Source organism: Podarcis tiliguerta (genome assembly GCF_965153285.1).
Source record: "Podarcis tiliguerta genome assembly, chromosome: 13".
In the NCBI taxonomy this organism is placed as follows: Eukaryota; Metazoa; Chordata; class Lepidosauria; order Squamata; family Lacertidae; genus Podarcis; species Podarcis tiliguerta.
The window spans coordinates 48890535-48910397 of NC_139546.1; the positions used below are offsets into that span (position 1 = coordinate 48890535).

Genomic DNA, 19863 nt, shown 5'->3' on the forward strand with positions numbered 1-19863 from the left:
CCCCTCTCACCACCACCCCACACGGCAGCTGTGCACCTCATCCAATCCATTTTTATTCGGATCGGGTCAAGGGGTGTTGAATCTTCCAATATTATGTGGATGTGGCGGAGGCCGTACTAAAAGCAGTTTTCAATTAAAAAGAAGAAGATTGCGTTGTTTGCACTCACAGAAACATCTGTATCTGCAAAATGGGCCGCTCCCGGCAACCCGATATAGGTGTTAGTCATATTCAAAGTTAGATAGACCCGTCGAAATGAATGGACAGGAGTTAGGTGCGTTAATTTCAGTGGGTCTACTCTGAGTTAGTAGTTAAAGGTAAAGGTAAAGGGACCCCTGACCATTAGGTCCAGTCGTGACCAACTCTGGGATTGCGACGCTAATCTCGCTTTATTGGCCAAGGGTGCCAGCGTACAGCTTCCAGGTCATGTGGCCAGCATGCCCAAGCCGCTTCTGGCGAACCAGAGCAGCACACGTTTACCTTCCCGCCGGAGCGGTACCTATTTATCTACTTGCACTTTGACGTGCTTTCGAACTGCTAGGTTGGCAGGAGCAGGGACCGAACAATGGGAGCTCACCTCGTCATGGGGATTCGAACTGCCAACCTTCTGATTGGCAAGTCCCCTTCAGGTCAAGCCCATGGGCATTGAATGGGGCAACATCTGGATGTGTGAAGGTTGAAATAATAAGCCAATAAATACAGATGAAGAGCATATAAATAAATCAAAACAAAAACACTGTTGCATTGGCCGGGAATCGAACCCGGGCCTCCCGCGTGGCAGGCGAGAATTCTACCACTGAACCACCAATGCATCTGTCATGCACATCTTGTGCATCTGTCTCTATATACAATTTTCATATTATTCCTTCCTCCACAAGCTGTTGTTGGTTCTTGCAATAAAAACATGGGCCGGGCCTGGAACTCATGCTCTTCCACACCCCTCAGATGAGCTTGGGGATGCTCTCTGCACACCCTCAAAGGCACTCTCGCCTTGCATTCAGCCAGCTTCCAGCATGTGTCTCCAGCGCTAGGCCCTGAGCTTGCTCCACGCTTGTCCAAAGGCAGAGAGATTTTCTCCACTTTTCCTTCCGGATTGGGCTGGGTGTGGGGGGGGGGGGGACCCTGGGAAACTCTTCCACACGCCAAGGTGTCAATGACCTCCTGGGCTTCGCCTGCTCTTTGATGGGCCTGGAGGCCACACGAGCCGTCACACCCCCAGGCACTTGCCAAAAAACTCCCACTGGGGTGTGTGTGTGTGTGTCATAAACAGGGGGAGGGGGTGATAGAGAGGGTGGAAGGTATTCTGAGAAACAAAAGAATCCAGCATACGCGTGGAGCACATGTGTGGTGTACTCTGCACACGCTCAGAGGCACGCTGTTCTTCACTCATCAGCAGCAACCCATGCGCGTATGTTAGATAGATATCTTTATTGTCATTGACCCATACAGAACAATGAAATTGAAAAACTACATAAAACATTCAAAAACCCCTAAAAACTCTGAAACCGCATTTTAAAATGCACTATACTATACTATAAAAACCCCTAAAAACTCTGAAATCCCAATTTTAAAATATACTATACTATACTATAAAATGCACTATACTATAAAATACGCTATACTATAGAGACCCCTTATACTGCGTTTAGAACCAGAATTGCATTTGCGTAGAAACTGTTTCTCAGTTTCTTATTGTGTTAAGAATCGGATTTAGTTGTTTGTTTTTACATCACGGGTAGAATATTAACAATACAGTGGTACCTTGGGTTACATACCTTCAGGTTACAGACTCCGCTAACCCAGAAATAGTGCTTTAGGTTAAGAACTTTGCTTCATGATGAGAACAGAAATCGTGCTCCAGCAGCGCAGCAGCAGCAGGAGGCCCCATTAGCTAAAGGGGTGCTTCAGGTTAAGAACAGTTTCAGGTTAAGAATGGACCTCCGGAACGAATTAAGTACTTAACCCGAGGTACCACTGTACTCGCAATATCCGTGGTGGCGTTCAGCGTAAAAAGTGCCTCTATGGCAGGCACGCCCAAACTCGGCCCTCCAGATGTTTTGGGACTACAACTCCCATCATTCCTAACTAACAGGACCAGTGGTCAGGGATGATGGGAATTGTAGTCCCAAAACAGCCGGAGGGTCAGATTTGGGGATGCCTGCTCTATGGTCTTTTAAATGTGTCTGGATTGTTGGTTTGTTTCGTTCTCGCTTTTTAAAAATTATGTATATGGTGTTTTCCTTTTTTGTATATTTTTAACGTTGGAAACCGCGCTGTTTAATAAAACAAGTTTTAATGGGAGACGTAGGATGAGACCCAGCTCAGAGTTGGGACCATTAAAAGCAAGGACTTAAATTGCTTTAAACCCATTTGTTTCAATGGGTCTGACTTCGATTAGGTCTGATTTTGATTATGGCTTATTATTCGTAAGGGGCGCATTTGCGACTCTCAGAAACATCCCTCTGTATAGACAGGAAAATAAATAAATAAAACCCCATCTCTGGAAGCGGGAAACCTGCTTGCTTTTTAGAACATATTTGCGCAGCCTCACCGCCAAACGCTGGGAATTTTCCTTCATCAAAGGACCCATCCAGCTGTTTTCAACGGCGCATTGGTGGTTCAGTGGTAGAATTCTCGCCTGCCACGCGGGAGGCCCGGGTTCGATTCCCGGCCAATGCAGCGCACGTTTTATTTTCCTCTCGTTTAATGGGTCCCAGTTCTCACCACACCTAATGTTTCCAACCCCGCCTCCCATGCTTCTCTCTTTCTTTCTTTCTTTCTTTCTTTCTTTCTTTCTTTCTTTCTTTCTTTCTTTCACTTTATTAATCCGGCCATTCTCTTTGTGCCTGTTTGCAGAAGCAAGGAGATTAAGTAAAATAATTTTATTTTATTTTTAAACTGCCTGTTTGAGATTTATATTTATTCTCCGTTCAAGTCAGCAAAAAAGGAAAATGAAAATATGAAGTTGCATTGGCCGGGAATCGAACCCGGGCCTCCCGCGTGGCAGGCGAGAATTCTACCACTGAACCACCAATGCTTCCTTAAGAAAGCCTTCTCTCCGCATCCTTTTTGCAGCCGCTCCTCTCTGTCGCTCTCTTCCATTCCTTTTCCATTTGCAAGAGGAGCCTTGCAATGCACTTGCAAAATTGGGTGGGAGGTAGAGTAGAACGGGAAAAGATATTGATAGCAACACTAATCGGTTGAAAGTGCAGAGTTGCTCAGATTCCAAAAGGAAAGGAAAAAAGAAAGAGTTTGTGGAAGTTGCACCCACATTAAAAATAAAATAAAAACAGCTTGCACCGTCCAGGCCCAACGCATCACCTTTTTAGCAGTGGGATCTAGTGGTTAAAGTGCTGGTTTTTTTAAACAACAACAACAACAACACCATCTCGACTCGGCCATGGAGCTTGGCCACTGCCTCTCTTTAAAAAAATATTTTTTAAAAAATTCAAAATTAAAACAAAACATATTATCCAGAAACATAACATCCTTCTTTTTCCCCCATTTCCCTCCCCCACAAAACCCACCCAACCCAACTTCCCCCAGTTCCATCCTTTGATTTCTCTGAGAATGCTGATTTCTGCATCTTACACAGTTGTATAGATCCTCAAACTAATCAGCTGATTATTATCAATAAAAAGTTTGTGAATGTTTATTCAAAGCCAGCCAAGGAGTCCTTTTCGCTTTGTTGCCTCTTCAAATACTTTGTAAAGGGTTCCCATTCATCCTTAAAGTCACAGTTATCCTTGTCCCGTAGCTTATGTGTCAGTTTTGCCAGTCCTGCCACTGCCTCTCAGCCTAACCTAAAAATGTTTCCATATTTTAATGTTGTATTTTAATCTTGTTTCTAAGTTGTATTCATTCAGCTTGATTTTATTATTGCTTGTGAGCCTGGCCTTGGCTTGGGGAGGGCGGGGTATAAATAAAAATTATTATTATTATCAACCTACATCGCAGGGTTGTTGTTTTGTGGGGGCAAATGGCTTTGGAGAAGAAGGTGGGACGTGATTGCAATAAGTACAATAAATAAATAAACACACTTCCGCCCCCTAAGGAGAGCAGAGGGTGGTCCTTCGTCTTTCTGGGAGTTTGATCCGGCGATGTGATGCTCAAGCCCATAAACTAAGGGCCCAAATGGGACCCTGGACATTGCAGCCGGGAGGTGAGAAAAATTCCGATTCCTTCCTCTCCAGCCAGCCAGCTATAAACTCATTATCAGAGCCCAGGTGGGGCAGTAATTCACCGCGGCCCCTGCGGCCCTTTCTCTCTGCGGGGCTTTCAGGGCACTGGGAAGGATTGCTAAGGAATTTATCAGGAATTCAAAATGCTAAAAGCAAAAGCAGCCATCCTCGGGTTTTTTTGCTTCTGTGATGAATGAAAGGGATCTTGCAAGTGGAGGAGAGAAATCCTACCTATATATTCCCCCCTTCCGCCAGTGCCGGATTTACGTATAATAATAATAAAAATAATAATAATAAATAAATTTTATTTATACCCTGCCCTCCCCAGCCAAGACCGGGCTCAGGGCGGCTAACAAGCAATAATAAAAACAAGTTGAATGAATACAACTTAAAAACAAGATCGAAATGCAACATTAAAACACTGAAACATTAAAAAGCAGCCTCATCACAGGAGGAGAAAGGAAAAAAGAAAGAGGGGGAGGGAATCAAGTTGATTCCAAGCCAAAGGCCAGGCGGAACAACTCTGTCTTACAGGCCCTGCGGAAAGAAATCAGACCCTGCAGGGCCCTGGTCTCATGAGGCAGAGCGTTCCACCAGGCCGGGGCCAGTGTTGAAAAGGCCCTGGCTCTGGTTGAAGCTAATCTGACGTCCTTAGGGCCTGGGACCACTAGGGTGTTGCTATTTATGGACCTTGAGGCTCTCCGTGGGGCATACCGGGAGAGGCGGTCCTGGAGGTACGAGGGTCCTAGGCCGTGATGGGCTTGAAAGGTCAAAACCAGGACCTTAAATCTGACCCCGTACTCCACCGGGAGCCAGTGCAGCTGGAAAAGCACTGGGTGAATATGCTCCCATGGCAGAGACCCCGTGAGGAGCCTCGCTGCAGCATTCTGCACCCGCTGGAGTTTCTGGGACAGCTTCAAGGGCAGCCCCGCGTAGAGCGAATTACAGTAGTCAAGCCTGGAGGTGACCGTCGCATGGATCACTGTGGCCAGGTCGGGGCGGGAAAGGTAAGGGACCAACTGCTTGATGCGGCGAAGGTGGGAAAATGTCACTATAGTTAAACAAGCTATAGCTTAGGGCCCTGCTCTCTTGTGCCCCCCCAAAAAAAAATTAAAGGAAAAAAACAACTGTATGTGCATTTCCAAAACATAAGATACAAAACAAATAAAATAAAACCTGTATACAGCAACAGTGTTTTGTGTTGTGTAGGCACCTATGATGTAAGTCATGGGCCCCACCTGCTAGCCTGCTCCCTAAAATATCACTGGTTTGCTCCTTTCTGTATATAGGGTGCCTCCATTCTGCATGGACTTTGCATTCTCCATGGACTTCTCAACAAATACATATTTTGTTATATATAAAATACATATTTTGTTATGTGCAAATGGCTTCAGATACCTATGAGGTCCATAACTTACCATATATTCAACACACAAAACAGTGGCAATTTGTTGTCAGCAAAGGACAGCTGGACATATAAAGGGCCCCGTTACCTTCAGTAGCTGAGGGCCTCATCAAAGCTAAATCCCGCCCTGTTCCCAACGCACACAAATTGGCAAAACCCTTCGCAATTTCCCTTAATTGTGCACACCCCTTCTTCCCCCCATTTCATTTTCGAAAAGTAGAATTTGTAGAGCTGGAAAGGACCCCCAGCCCCAGTCATCTAGCCCAACCCGCTGCGATACAGGAATCTGAGGTGAACATCCAGAATTTATTAGTGCCCTTTCTTACACACGGAACTGCACACCTCCCAGGGTTGTTGTGTAGTGTGTTGGAGTGGGTGCTAAGCAGTTTGGGCAGTGTAGTCCAGTGGCGTCGTGTGGGGGGTGCAGGGGGGCCGGCTGCACCGGGCGCAACATCGGGGGGGGGGCGCTCGCACTCGCAGCTCTCTGCCCCTACCTGGCTCACTCACTCTCTCTCACTGCAGTGCTGGCTGTGCGAATCCGATCCAAGCCGCCGGGTCGCCGCCCACTGTGGAGGGGAGGGTGCCAGGCGTGCGGTGCGGAGAGAGAGCGAGGGACTATCTGGGGGAGGGACAGTGCAGCAGGCGGGCGCGCAAATTACTTGCCTTGCCCCGGGTGCTGACAACCCACGCTACGCCACTGGTGTAGTCTAACAGACATCGGTATTTCTTCCTTCCAACATATCAGGGGGTTGTCTGTGCTGCTTCCCTTGAAAAATAAACCCCTTTTGCCACTTTTTTGACCCCTTCTGCGTCTCTCTGCTTTCACGCCAAATTTCAGGGCCTATTTTTACTGGTCCCCATTTGGCAGACTTTCACAGTTCCTGATGTGGGGGGGGGGAGAAGGGGGGGGGTAATGACTTTTCCCCACAGCTGGCGTAGGTCCTATTCCTCCCTAACTCACCCCCCAACCACCAAATTCCCTAGTCTCAGTTAACATTTCCCACTCCTGCTTAATTAACGAGCTTAATAAGAGGTGCTGGGGCTCAAGCGCCCCCCACCCTCCACTGTTCCCCCCCCCCCCCCAGTTCTACACTAGTCAAACGCCCCTTTCCACCAAACCCAGATGGGACACAGGAAGGACTTGGGGTTGTTTAGTGATGAGGTGAAAGCACTCTGTGCGCGCCCAGAGACACGGATGAGGGGAAAGCATTCTGTGCGTGCTCATAGACCATGGCTAGGCAAACTCAGGCCCGGGGGCCGGATCCAGCCCAATTGCCTTCTAAATCCAACCCACAGACGGTCCGGGAATCAGCGTGTTTTTCCATGAGTAGAATGTGTGCTTTTATTTAAAATGCATCTCTGGGTTATTTGTGGGGCCTGCCTGGAGTTTTCACATAAGTAGAATGTGTGCTTTTATTTAAAATGTACGTATCTCTGGGTTATTTATGAGGCATAGGAATTGGTCCATTTCCCCCCCTCCAAAATATAGTCCGGCCCCCCACAAGGTCTGAGGGGCAGTGGACTGGCCCTCTGCTGAAAAATTTTGCTGGCCCCTGTGACATAGACCAAGAGTCAGCAAACTTTTTCAGCAGGGGCCGGTCCACTGTCCCTCAGACCTTGTGGGGGGCCGGACGATATTTTGGAGGAAAGAAATGAACAAATTTCTATGCCCCCAAATAACCCAGAGATGCATTTTAAATAAAAGGACACATTCTACTCATGTAAAAACATGCAGATTCCCGGACTGTCCATGGGCCGGATTTAGAAGGCGACTGGGCCGGATCCGGCCCCCGGGACTTAGTTTGCCTACCCATGACATAGACTATCTACATGACTGTGACTGTCTCCTATTGTGGTCTCTCCTTCCTTGGAGGTTTATAAGCAGAGGTCGGATGGCCATCTGTCATGGATGCTTTAGCTGAGATTCCTGAATTGTAGGGGGTTGGGCTAGATGACCCTGGGGTCCCTTCCAACTTGACAATTCTCCAATTCTGTGCTTCAAACAGCAATGCGGGCAGGTGAGCCCTGGCTCTGATTCCGCCCGCCATTTTCTCGGAATATGAGTCCTTTTCTTTTTCAGGGGCTTTTTATCAGCTTGCGGCTTCCCAACAGGGGGAATCAACTTGCAGGATCCGCCCCCCCACAAGCATGGAAGAGATGCCATAACTAATTAATTTTATAATGAATGATTTTAGAGTGTTGTTTGTGCTGTACTTTTGTACTGTTTTATTGTTGTTAGCCACCCTGAGCCCGGCTTCGGCTGGGGAGGGCGGGATATAAATAAAATTTATTATTATTATTATTATTATTATTATTATTATTATAAAGAGAAAAGCTTAACTGGGTGATTTTTACAGATTGATATAGAAATATCGGGAATTGTGAGTAGGAAGGTGGGAATATCTAAATAATTCTTATTCTTATTAGTCTGAGTAGCACTGAGTTAAAAACGAAAGAGGAATGTAAATGGGTAAAACTGATGGAAACTGCAGCCAGACCGGTTATAGCAAGTAACTGGAAAAATGCAGAAGAGCTAAGGGTGAACCAATGGAGGAAAAAACTGAATAATATTATAATTTTAGAATATCTAACTGTGAAAATACACAGAATGAAAAGGTTTAAGGTCAGTGAGAAAGAGGAGGATTGGTTTGAGAAGATATTGAATTATTTGGGTAGGTTTGAACAATTTGGGGCAATCAAAATGTTGAAAGTTAAATAAACCTTGTGGATGGAGGAGTATTAACGTATATAAAATTGTACATGTGGTTGATTTGAATATGCTATTATTGATTATGTATACCCAATGTATCAATCGCCTGAGGGTTTTCACTGTTTGTGTTATGGTTGTTGGTAAAAAAAATACCAATTTTTTAAAAACTGGGTGGTTTTTAAAATAATAATAATATAATTGTAGAATTGGAAGGGACCCCAAGGGTCATCTAGTCCAGCCCTCTGCAATGCAGGTATTTAAAGGCATTCATTTCACACATGTATGACACACAAAACCACCTGCTTTTTCATTTCAGAAACTAAGCCCTTTCCCTTACACTGCCATGACAACCACCGAACTAACTGCTTTGGATCTGAATCAAAACAGCTCTGAAAGTGGACAGCATTCCAGAAGTCAAATTCTTATTTTTGTTCTCTCTTTTTTTAAAAATTGGATTTATTTGGAGAAATATCTCCACCTTAGAAGAAGAATTGGAACTCGCTCCTGTGGCTTAACCAAAAGGCCAAAACATTCAGCATTCTCTCTCTCTCTCTCTCTCTCTCTCTCTCACACACACACACACACACACACACACACACACACACACTCCTCCTTTTGCAGGATTCTCCAGTCACGACTGAGCAAGAATGCTCGGATCACAGAGACTCTGAATTCTTTCCTCTAGCTTGCTTTCGCTTAAAACGACCCCCCCAAACCCAGCACCATCCATAACTGAAAATCGGGGCATAGGGGGGAGATAATAAAAAATGACATGCATGTAAACAGATTAAACATTGGCATGATTATTGTAATAACCTGCAGTTTCATGGGAGTATATATTTAAAGAAGACGAATAAATGAGCAAATTAAGTTAATTTGGATATGCAGAATATATTAACAATAAATTTAAGGAGCCGTGGAAGGAAGTCAAGTTTTGAAATGTCAAAATGATTGAAAAATTAGTGAAGTGTATAAACTTGAAAATTTTATTTTATTTTATTTTTTTAAAGTTGACATGCAAATTATTGCAACCCACTCTGAGCCAAGCAAAGCCAATCTGATTATGATGATCCCTTCCAGCACTTTGGGGGAAGGAGGTATTGACTGCTTGTGAAAGTTTTAACATTTGGGTCGTCGTCCCCCCCCCCCCCCCACATTTCACACCCATGGGGGGGGGGGGTGTGCGCGCGCGCGTGCTGCTGAAAGGGTCGGAGCCAAACTCACTCTCCCGCGTCCCCCAGATGTGGGCTGCGCCCGATGGGTCATTAAAAAAGGAGGAGGAGGGAAAGGAGGGCGGGGGTCGCCGGGGGGCGGGCTCACTTTGACCATCGTCCCCGGGGGGAAAGGCAGGCTTTCCAGGAGAGAGCCCGGAGGCGATGGTGACTACGGAGAGCTCTGAGCCAGGAGGGGTGAGAAAGGTATATGGGCTGCATCAAGGGGATGGAAAGTGGGGGGCAGGAGGTTTTTTTTGGTGGGCTCAGCGTAGAGAGCTAAGAGGGTGGGTGTGTATGGAGGATTGACCCAGAGAAAGTGGATCTATCGATCAATCAATCAATCAATCAATCAATCAATTTATCATCTATCTATTTATCATCTATCTATCTATCTATCTATCTATCTATCTATCTATCTATCTATCATCTATCTATCATCTATCTATCTATCATCTATCTATCTATCTATCTATCTATCTATCTATCTATCATCTATCTATCTATCTATCTATCTATCTATCATCTATCTATCTATCTATCTATCTATCATCTATTTATCATCTATCTATCATCTATCTATCTATCCATCCATCCTTCAAGGAGCTCAATGTGGTCCTCTCCATTTTGTCCTTACAAGAAACCCTGCGAGGTAGGTTGGGCTGACTGGGTGCCACCGGCCCGGGGTCACCCGGCGACTGAGTGGAGAATTTGAACCCTACTCCTCGCCTACACACCGCCATCCAGGCTCGCCAGGGCAGCCCCGCCGGCTTCCACCAGCCCTGGCCATTGGCCACACTCCGGGAATTACCCGGGGATGGGTTGGGGGGGGGGACGCAGATCTTCCCCACCCCGGAAAGAGAGGACCGGCTCCTTAGCCACAAGAAGTGCCCTGGCTTGCTCTGTGCGGTCTTTTCTGGAGGGAGGTGTGCGGAGATGGCGCGCGCCCTGCTGGGCGCATCTCTTGCGCAAGGGCTGCGCGCAGATCAGGGGAGGGGAGGGGACGGCGTTCGGGATCGGGGGTGATGGGAGCCGTGGAGCCCCACACTTTCTGGAGGGCACCGCCTTGGCTACCCCCCCACGAAGGAAGAACTCGCCCTCTGCCCTTCCCTGGGGGGCGCCTGTCTCCGCTTGGTGGACTTTTTTGGAGAGGATTTAAAATAAATAAATCCCTTTCCATCCAGGCACTTGGCTGAGGTTTTGATCTTGGCCACCATGAATTTATTTAGCGGTGAGATTTGATTGTCTTTAAATGTTTGTCTTGTAATGTTTTGAATTTCTGTTGTTTTGTTGCTGGCGTCTCCTGGGGGCGGCGGCGCAATAGAATGAATGAATGAATGAATGAATGAATGATTATATCAGTTTTGTAGCAGCGCAGACCACTCTCCCCCTTTCTTGCACGGGTGCGTCACAACACTGAACACACACAGGGAGTAGACCCACTGAATGGAGCTAAGCTCGCCGTGCCCTTAATTTCCAATGGGTATACTCTTGAGTAGGACTAACTTTCGCTGCAACCCTCAGGAGCTTATATCTTGTGCCAGGGCGCTGAGTCCGCGGTGAAAGTGCCGGTATTAGCTACGGAAAACATACAGACGGTCATCGCAATAATTAACAAACAACAACGCCAACGCGTGATGCTCTGAAACAAAGTAACGTGTGTATATGTTGGAGGAGGGGGGTATTTTATTTTTTTTGCCTGATCGGTGGTTGTGCCAAAAGGAGTTGCAGAATTCTGGGAAGGACCTGCAAAATGATGATGATGATTATGCTCTTTTGTTTTCTTTTAACTGGGCGAAATAATTTCACGCGCAATATGGCAAACTTTTCTTAATGCTGTTTCTAAAGGCCTGGCGGGTTTTGGATCTGGGGGGATGCGTGTGGGGGTGCAGTTTGGGGCTGGTTGGATTAAGGGAGAATTGAAGGGGTGGGGCGAGGAAAGCGATTTTGCAACAAGCAAAGAAATTGCAAATTCTTCCAGGCAGAAAAAAGTCCTGGCTGCTATAGGCCCCTCCCATTTGAACAGGGGAAGCGGGAGGGGGCTTTATGGGAATTGCTTCCTGGGTATTTTGGGAAGGGGGCGGTTTTCAAGTAGGATCGGGGAGGGCTCAGCTGAAGGAGAAAGTGTGTTCTTTATCTAGTGGTTTTTGCAGAAGATGTTTGACCTGGGCAGGAGGCAGCTGTGATGGGCAGAATATCAAGGAAGCCGCTGATGCGTTTTAATCTTGCCCCCACATTAGATAAAGAACAACGGGTTTCACATTAATGCTCCGATGCTCGACACGTTTTACAGTGGTACCTCGGGTTAAGTACTTAATTCGTTCCGGAAGTCCAAACTGTTCTTAACCTGAAGCACCACTTTAGCTAATGGGGCCTCCCGCTGCTGCCGGAGCCCGATTTCTGTTCTCATCCTGAAGCAAAGTTCTTAACCTGATGCACTATTTCTGGGTTAGCGGCGTCTGTAACCTGAAGCGTGTGTAACCCGAGGTACCACTGTATTTCATTTCATAAAATTTATACACCGCTTCATTGAAATACAGGCAAACAAACAAACTAACCAACCCACCTCAAGGTGGTTTGCAGCTGGAATAAAACAATACAGTGGTACCTCGGGTTACATACGCTTCAGGTTACACACTCCACTAAGCCAGAAATAGTGCTTCAGGTTAAGAACTTTGCTTCAGGATGAGAACAGAAATCGTGCTCTGGCGGCGTGGCAGCAGCAGGAGGCCCCCATTAGCTAAAGTGATGCTTCAGGTTAAGAACAGTTTCAGGTTAAGAACGGACCTCTGGAACAAATTAAGTACTTAACCCGAGGTACCACTGTACAATTATCATAGCTGTCAACGTTTCCCTTTTTTAAAGGGAAATTCCCTTATTCCGAATAGGATTCCTCGCAAGAAAAGGGAAAAGTTGACAGCTATTACAATTATGGGTGAGAACAACTATTTAAAGCATTCAAGAATTTTAAATCGGCAATGAACTTAAACAAAAAAAACCCAAAACAGATGAAAACAGGCACGTCAAAATTCTACCTAACCGGTTAGGCTTGCTTAAACCCAAAGCAGGCGCCAAGAAGAACAGAGCTATGTGGATTTTGACAGAAACCTTTCCAAGAAACCAGGCCTGAGATCGCAGCCTGATGTTAATGTCGAGGTTACAGGGTTTGGTTCCCTTTTTTATTGTGAAATGAAGGGCCGTTCATCCCAGAAAAAATAGCACACCCCCCCAGCTATTTGCCTCGCTGCTTCTAGGTAAAGGGACCCCTGACTATTAGGTCCAGTCGTGGCCGACTCTGAGGTTGCTGCGCTCATCTTGCTTTATTGGCCGAGGGAGCCGGCGTACAGCTTCCGGGTCATGTGGCCAGCAGGACTAAGCCGCTTCTGGCGAACCAGAGCAGCGCACAGAAACACTGTTTACCTTCCCGCCGGAGCGGTACCTATTGATCTACTTGCAATTTGATGTGCTTTCAAACTGCTAGGTGGGCAAGAGCAGGGACCGAGCAACGGGAGCTCACCCCGTCACTGGGATTCGAACCACTGACCTTCTGATCAGCAAGTCCTAGGCTCTATGGTTTAACCCACAGCGTCACCCGCGTCCCTCTAGGGGGCAGCAAAAGTGCTACCTACTGCCGTGCCTGCGGGGGGACGGGGGACTACGGACTCACTTCATCCAGTGCCAGATTTACATATAAGCTAAACAAGCTATAGCTTAGGGCCCCACTCTCTTGGGGGCCCCCAAAAAATTCAAAGGCGGGAAAAATATTTCCAAAATATAAGATACAAAAGAAATAAACACTACATACAGCAACAGTGTTTTGTGTTAATGGGGCCCCCCTGCTAGCCTGCCCCCTAAAATATCACTGGTTTGCTCCTTTCTGTATATAGGGTGCCTGCATTCTGCATGGACTGGTTGCATGGCAATATGGGGAAATGGCTTTAGATATCTAGGTAAAGGTAAAGGGACCCCTGACCATTAGGTCCAGTCGCGGATGAATCTGGGGTTGCGGCGCTCATCTCGCTTTACTGGCCAAGGGAGCCGGCATACAGCTCATGTGGCCAGCATGACTAAGCCGCTTCTGGCGAACCAGAGCAGCGCACGGAAATGCCATTTACCTTTCCACCGGAGTGGTACTTATTTATCTACTTGCAATTTGATGTGCTTTCGAACTGCCAGGTTGGCAGGAGCAGGGACCGAGCAACGGGAGCTCACCCCATCTCTGGGATTTGAACCGCCAACCTTCTGATCAGCAAGTCCTAGGCTCTATGGTTTAACCCACAGCGTCACCCGCGTCCCTCTAGGGGGCAGCAAAAGTGCTACCTACTGCCGTGCCTGCGGGGGGGACGGGGGATTAAGGAGTCCTAGCCTCTGTGGTTTAACCCACAGCGCCACCCGCATCTCTTTAGATATCTATTAGGCCCATAAATGACCGTAGAGCATATATTCGACACACAAAACAGTGACAATCTGTTGTTGACAAAGGACCGATGGACATATAAAGGGCCCCGTTACCTCCAGTAGCTGAGGGCCTCATGAAACCTAAATGCGGCCCTGGCTCCATCCAACCTAGAGAATTTGCCTGCCTGGTGGCATAAGGAGTGGAATAGAGAGAGGGGGGCTGCAGCATCCAAAATGGGAAAGGCGAGTGGGTGAGGGGAGGAGAGTGGGGGCTGGCAAGGAACAAGGCGACCATTGGTTCAGCTCTGTGTTGTCTTTACTACCCCCCAACCCCCTTTTTTTAGTGGGGTGGTTAATGGGTACATTTGGAGATCTAAACTTCTTGGCAAAACCTGTTCATTGGAAAGGGAGGATCCTGCTCTGCAATGGAGTGTATCAGTGCCTATCTATCAAAGCGGCTGCCCACCCCACCCAGGGGTCAACCCCCCAAATTGTTTGTCTATTCAGATGCTGAAGCCCCTGGCGGAGAAGCGTCGCCGCGACCGCATCAACCGGAGCCTGGAAGAACTGCGCCTGCTGCTCTTGCAGAGGACCCACAGCCAGGTCAGTGAGGAGGTGCCCCCTGCAGCCAGCCTGCCCCCCCTGCTCCCCACAACCCCCCCACTCCCCATTCCCTTCAAGTCCTAGCTAGGACTTCTCCCTGAGAACGTAACCGCTGCCGTTTGGGATAGTGTCAGACCCGTGGGTCTGCGTCAACTTTGTGGCCTTCAGATTTCCCGAGGAGGCCTTAGCGTTAATTGAACCCCCTTAAAGTGCATTGAAGTGGATTGTGCGTTTATTTCTTCAACTGCCAGCAGGTGGAGCTATTGCTCTATATGACTCTGCTCTAAAAGGAAGGCTTTGGTTAAAAGGAATTGGCAGAGAAATAGGTGGCCCCGGAGACTTGATCAGGTATTCTCTACCGTTATTCCTGTCTTGTCTATCCTGTCCATGTTCCCCAAGAGTAAGTTGGCACTTACGCAGTGATTTGCAAAATCCCTGTTGTTGGTTAGCAGCAGTGGATCCTGGGCGGGGTGGGGGGTCAGCAAGGCGAGAAGGATTGGCATGTGGGAGGTGTCCTTCACAGTCCCAGCCCTCCCTAGCATAGCTGTCAACTGTCACTTATCTGGCGGGAAAATCCCTTATCCCAGCGCTGTGTCCCGCTGCTGTCCCTTATTGATGATGTCCCTTAAATTTCCCGGGTTTCAAAGGAAGCAGCTCCTCTCCCTCCCTCCCTGCCAGGGAGGAGGGAGGCTCCAACTGTGTTGCTTGGCTGCGTTGCTCACCCAATAAGGAGTCTGAGAACGACTGGGGGGTGGAGCTTGCATGCCTTGTGCCGATCAAATCGGCCGCGCTGCCTGGGGACTCGCCTTTGCTCAGCGCTTCCCAGCGGAGAGGTGACGGCGGTTTTCCTTGCTGCATCCCCTTTGCCGGGTTGCTGTGCTGTGGGAACCACCGCTTGAGGCTTCGTTTGGCTGCTGGCTGGGCTTTCTGCCTTTGGCTCGGAGGGGCTCAGAAGTCGAACATACCTGTACTCGGAAAATCCCTTATTTTGGCTGCTGATCCCTTATTTTCGAGGCAGCTGGTCCCTTATTTTCAAATCTGTAAGTTGACAGCTATGCTCCCTAGACCTGCCGATAGCTGAACCCGGGACTGTCAGCACGCTGATCCATTGCTCTGCCCCCCAGCCACTGCCTATTCCCTGCAAAAGTTTCCCCTTCAGCCCCCTTCTTCTCGGGCCTCTTTCTTTACAGACTCTGAAGAACCCCAAGGTGGAGAAAGCGGAGATCTTGGAGATTGCTGTAGGATACCTGCGGGAGATGAACGCAGCTAAATCCCAGGGTACAAATGACCTGCATGGTGGGTGTTGGGGGGGCGTGTATGTGGCTGTATCAGAGAGACCTGGGCAGGCCAGGTCCGTGAGAGTGTGAGTTGCTCAAATGCTTTGCTCCCTGTTCTTCAATGCATGGGGAGTCCCCATTCTCACCTTGCCAAAGCCAGAAATTTCCACACCCACCCTCCATCCAGACAAAGGAGGGACGGAGATGGGTGTGGCCTGGGCAGTGGGAGGAGCTTAAGAGTCCCGAGGGCCAGGTAGGGAGGCCCAGAGGGCTGCACCCACCTCCTGAGTGTTTTGAATGTTGCGGATAGTAGGAGAGGACATATTGATTAAATATTATCCTTCCTCACTCACACTAGTGAGTTAGTAGCAGAGTACATTCCCCAGTATGTAGCACAAAGCTAGTTGGTTGATTCATTTGAATCTCTTTACTTAAGAGGGATGTGGGTGGTGCTGTGGGTTAAACCACAGAGCCTAGAGCTTGCCAATCAGAAGGTCGGCGGTTCGAATCCCTGCGACGGGGTGAGCGCGTGTTGTTTGGTCCCTGCTCCTGCCAACCTAGCAGTTTGAAAGCACACCAGTGCAAGTAGATAAATAGGTACCACTCTGGCGGGAAGGTAAATGGCGTTTCCGTGCACTGCTCTGGTTCGCCAGAAGCGGCTTAGTCATGCTGGCCACATGACCCGGAAGCTGTACACCGGCTCCCTCAGCCAATAAAGTGGGATGAGCGCCACAACCCCAGAGTCAGCCATGACTGGACCTAACGGTCAGGGGTCCCTTTACCTTTACTTAAGCAGTCCAATCTGGACTGCTTAAAGAATAAAGAATAAGAATAAAGAATAAAGTTGCAAACGCCTTCTTTGAAAAGTAACGACCAGAAGCTCACTCACATTCAGTTCGCAGTAGGTTCCCTGAAGGCAGGCTTTAGCTGGGAGTTACAGAAGAGAGTTTTGAGTTCATCCCATATGGGAATGAGCCCGTGTGTTGCTGGCTGAGAGCCAGCAGACAGCAAAATACTCCAGTATCAGAAGTGAGGAGCAAAAGAGCAAGGTGGCTACGTGTCTGGCCCTTTTACGGGATGTCCCGGGGCCACGCCCATCTACCTGGCCGGGGGAAGGATGCTGCAGACCAGGTGTGACAGGAAGCCCTCCTGGCTGGAGTAACGTCCCCCTGTCTGCGTCCACTCTAGGCAAACAGGAAGTGTTGGACTTGTCTGCTTAGGTTCCATCCCACACTGAGCATCCCCTGGTTCTATGGACTCTAGAGTCACACCCTTGCAGAGGTGCCCGACCGCCTGCAAGGCTGTGGAGGCCCACTGCCCTAGGGTTTGAGTGACCAGCCTTCTCCCTGGCTCCCCAATTCTGCCCCTCCAGGAGCCGACCCCTCGGAAGACGGGACCCTCCAGACCTGCTACATGATGGGCTTCCGGGAGTGCCTCCTAGGTCTTGCCGCCTTCATCCAGCAAACCCACCCGTCCGTCCAAAGCCACCTGCTGGACACATTGCACCTCTACCTGGCCTCCAAGCCGGAGCCCCAGAGCCAAGACTGGACCCTCGCTGTCTTCTCACCTAGCCCTTCGCTGGAGGAATCGCCTCCCCGGACCCCCGAGGGCTTCTGCTCACCCATGAAGCCGCTGAGCGAATCCTCACGGAGCCCAGACCCCGCTTGCTCCAGCGCGGGCCAACAGAGACACAGCCGAGACGCCGCCGCCTCAGCCAAGAGGATCCTGGCGCCTCCGTCGGCTTTCTGGAGGCCTTGGCCCTAGAGCACAAACACTCCTGCCCCAAACATTTATGTATGTAAATATATATATATATAAATATATTATCTAATAAAACCTTTGTGATGGGATCACACTGCCGGGTGACTTTACGGTGAGATGGAGAGGTCACCTTACTGCCTCAAATGTAGCGCTCTCCTCTGAGAAAGGGAGATGGTTTCTTAGGGACTAGTAGCTTGGGCCTTCACCTAGCGACTCTGCTAGCATTTACACATCTAGAAAGGGGGTTTTCATAGACTCGTAGTTGGAAGAGACCCAGAAGGTCATCTTTTTGTGTGTTTTTTTTGTTGTTTTTACCCTCAACCAGCGGTTTGCAAATTGGGACTCCCAAGAGGACTTTGCAGGTAAGTGAAGAGTGGTCTGAGGGCTGCAACCTTTCCTACCACTGAGATGCTCTGTGGTGGGTGGGAAAAAGTTGGGGCTCCCACAGTGGCGTAGCGTGGGGGGTGCAGGGGGGGCCGGCCGCACCGGGCGCAACATCTGGGGGTTAGGGTTAGGGGGGCGCAAATCCATGGGTTAGGGGGTGCAAATCCACGGGTTAGGGGGCGCAAATTACTTGCCTTGCCCCGGGTGCTGACAACCCACGCTACGCCACTGGGCTCCCATCAGATTTCTCCCAGCTTTGGAGCTGAGCTGAGAAAGCGGAAGAGCCTGTTTAAGGAAAGCCTTTTGCAAGTTGCGACCCGACGGGTAAGACTCAAAAGGAGCTTTGCTCAATTCTCAGCATCCTGGGTCTTGCACAGGTAAAACATTGCTGTCTTGCGTAGGTAAAATGCCTTTTGGCAAATGATCGTGGCCCCAGCAGGGTGCTTGTACAGAATGAATGGGAAACGGGGGGTCTCCCAGGACCCCCCAATTCCCATCACCCCCCAGACCACATGCCCCACTGCCTGGGACTCGTGGCAACAACACTCAAGAGTCATAGGTTTTTCAGCTCTGTTTGCACCCTGTTAGGGTCTGTGGAGTGGAAGGGATTGTCTCTGAATGTAATAAGCCAGAAATCTGATTTTCACATACCTGCATAAACACCCCGTCTCCTGTAGAATTTTAAGGTTTGCTTGCTTTTGGGTGTGTGTGTGAGTGGCTGAGTGTGCGCTTTGATTACCAAGCCGGTGTCATTTGCAAACGTTTCATGACATGCCTGTTTGAAATAAAAACGAGTAATTTCCCCCCATTTAGGTTCGTTTTAAAAAAATCTTTAATTTCTTTTTTTTTCTTTTTCTCCAAACTTTCAGGTATTATTATTATTATAAATAATATTTCCCACCCCACCCCACCCCCCAGTTATGGCTTGTATTGGGATGTTTTTGGTTGCTTGTTTAAATAGTTCCTTGTGTTGAAATCTATATGCACCATGTAATAAAAATGTATTTCCTTTAAAAATATGTAGTGGGACTCATTCCTTTCTAGGGTTCTCCAGAAAATTTCCAAGACGTACATTTCCTCCCCCATGGAAAGGAAGACACATACGTATCAATAACTGTATAACAAGAAGTATTTATGTCTGAATCATTTCTGCGTGCTTTTTTAAAAGTGTACTTTTGGTGAAGTACAGTGGTACCTCGGGTTACGTACGCTTCAGGTTACAGACGCTTCAGGTTGCAGACTCTGCTAACCCAGAAGTAGTACCTCGGGTTAAGAACTTTGCTTCAGGATGAGAACAGAACTTGTGCTCCGGCGGTGCGGCGGCAGCAGGAGGCCCCATTAGCTAAAGTGGTGCTTCAGGTTAAGAACAGTTTCAGGTTAGGAATGGACCTCCGGAACGAATTAAGTACTTATCCCGAGGTACCACTGTAGTGTGATGGAGCAGACTACTTCACCCAGTCTCTCCCTCATAATACAGGAAACCCCCCAAAAATTTATGCACGTTCAATAGGTGTGTGACTGTATATTTGCATTACGCCAAGCTTAGAAGTGACCCAGAAACGTTATAAAGAAATCACTGAAATGTCACTAAAAGGGCAAGGCAAAAAAAATAATTTAAAAAATCCACTTCTATTCTGACCCCTGGAAGGTTAAACCCACAACCTGAGAATATCAGTCTACACATCAGAGAGATACAAAAGTTAGCTGATCGGTTGAAGCCGTGGTTCTCAAAGGGTGTAGCAAGTGTGGCAGGAAGAGCCACGGACAATCAAAGCAACATTTAAACATTTAGTGCAGTAAAGTATTAAGATCAGGGATGCAGGTGGCACTGTGGTCTAAACCACTGAGCCTAGGGGTTGCCGATCAGGAGGTCGGCAGTTCGAATCCCCGTGACGGGGTGAGCTCCCGTTGCTCAGTCCCTGCTCCTGCCAACCT

General features: G+C 48.3%; 1 protein-coding gene across 5 annotated transcripts; it reads left to right on the forward strand.

Moving 5' to 3' along the window:
* Nucleotides 1–9559: 9559 nt before the first annotated feature.
* HES7 (hes family bHLH transcription factor 7) lies at nt 9560–17561 on the forward strand. 5 transcript variants are annotated; one of them, XM_083410816.1, is made up of 4 exons: nt 9560–9712; nt 14411–14506; nt 15697–15802; nt 17156–17561. In XM_083410816.1, exons 1-4 carry the CDS (start codon nt 9671–9673, stop codon nt 17545–17547), a joined length of 636 nt encoding a protein of 211 aa, XP_083266942.1. In that variant the 5' UTR covers nt 9560–9670; the 3' UTR covers nt 17548–17561. The 5 variants fall into 5 exon arrangements, with proteins under 5 accessions (XP_083266942.1, XP_083266944.1, XP_083266943.1 ...); XM_083410818.1 differs by having other exon boundaries at nt 15697–15784; XM_083410817.1 differs by having other exon boundaries at nt 9560–9703.
* The last annotated feature ends 2302 nt before the right edge of the window (nt 17562–19863 follow it).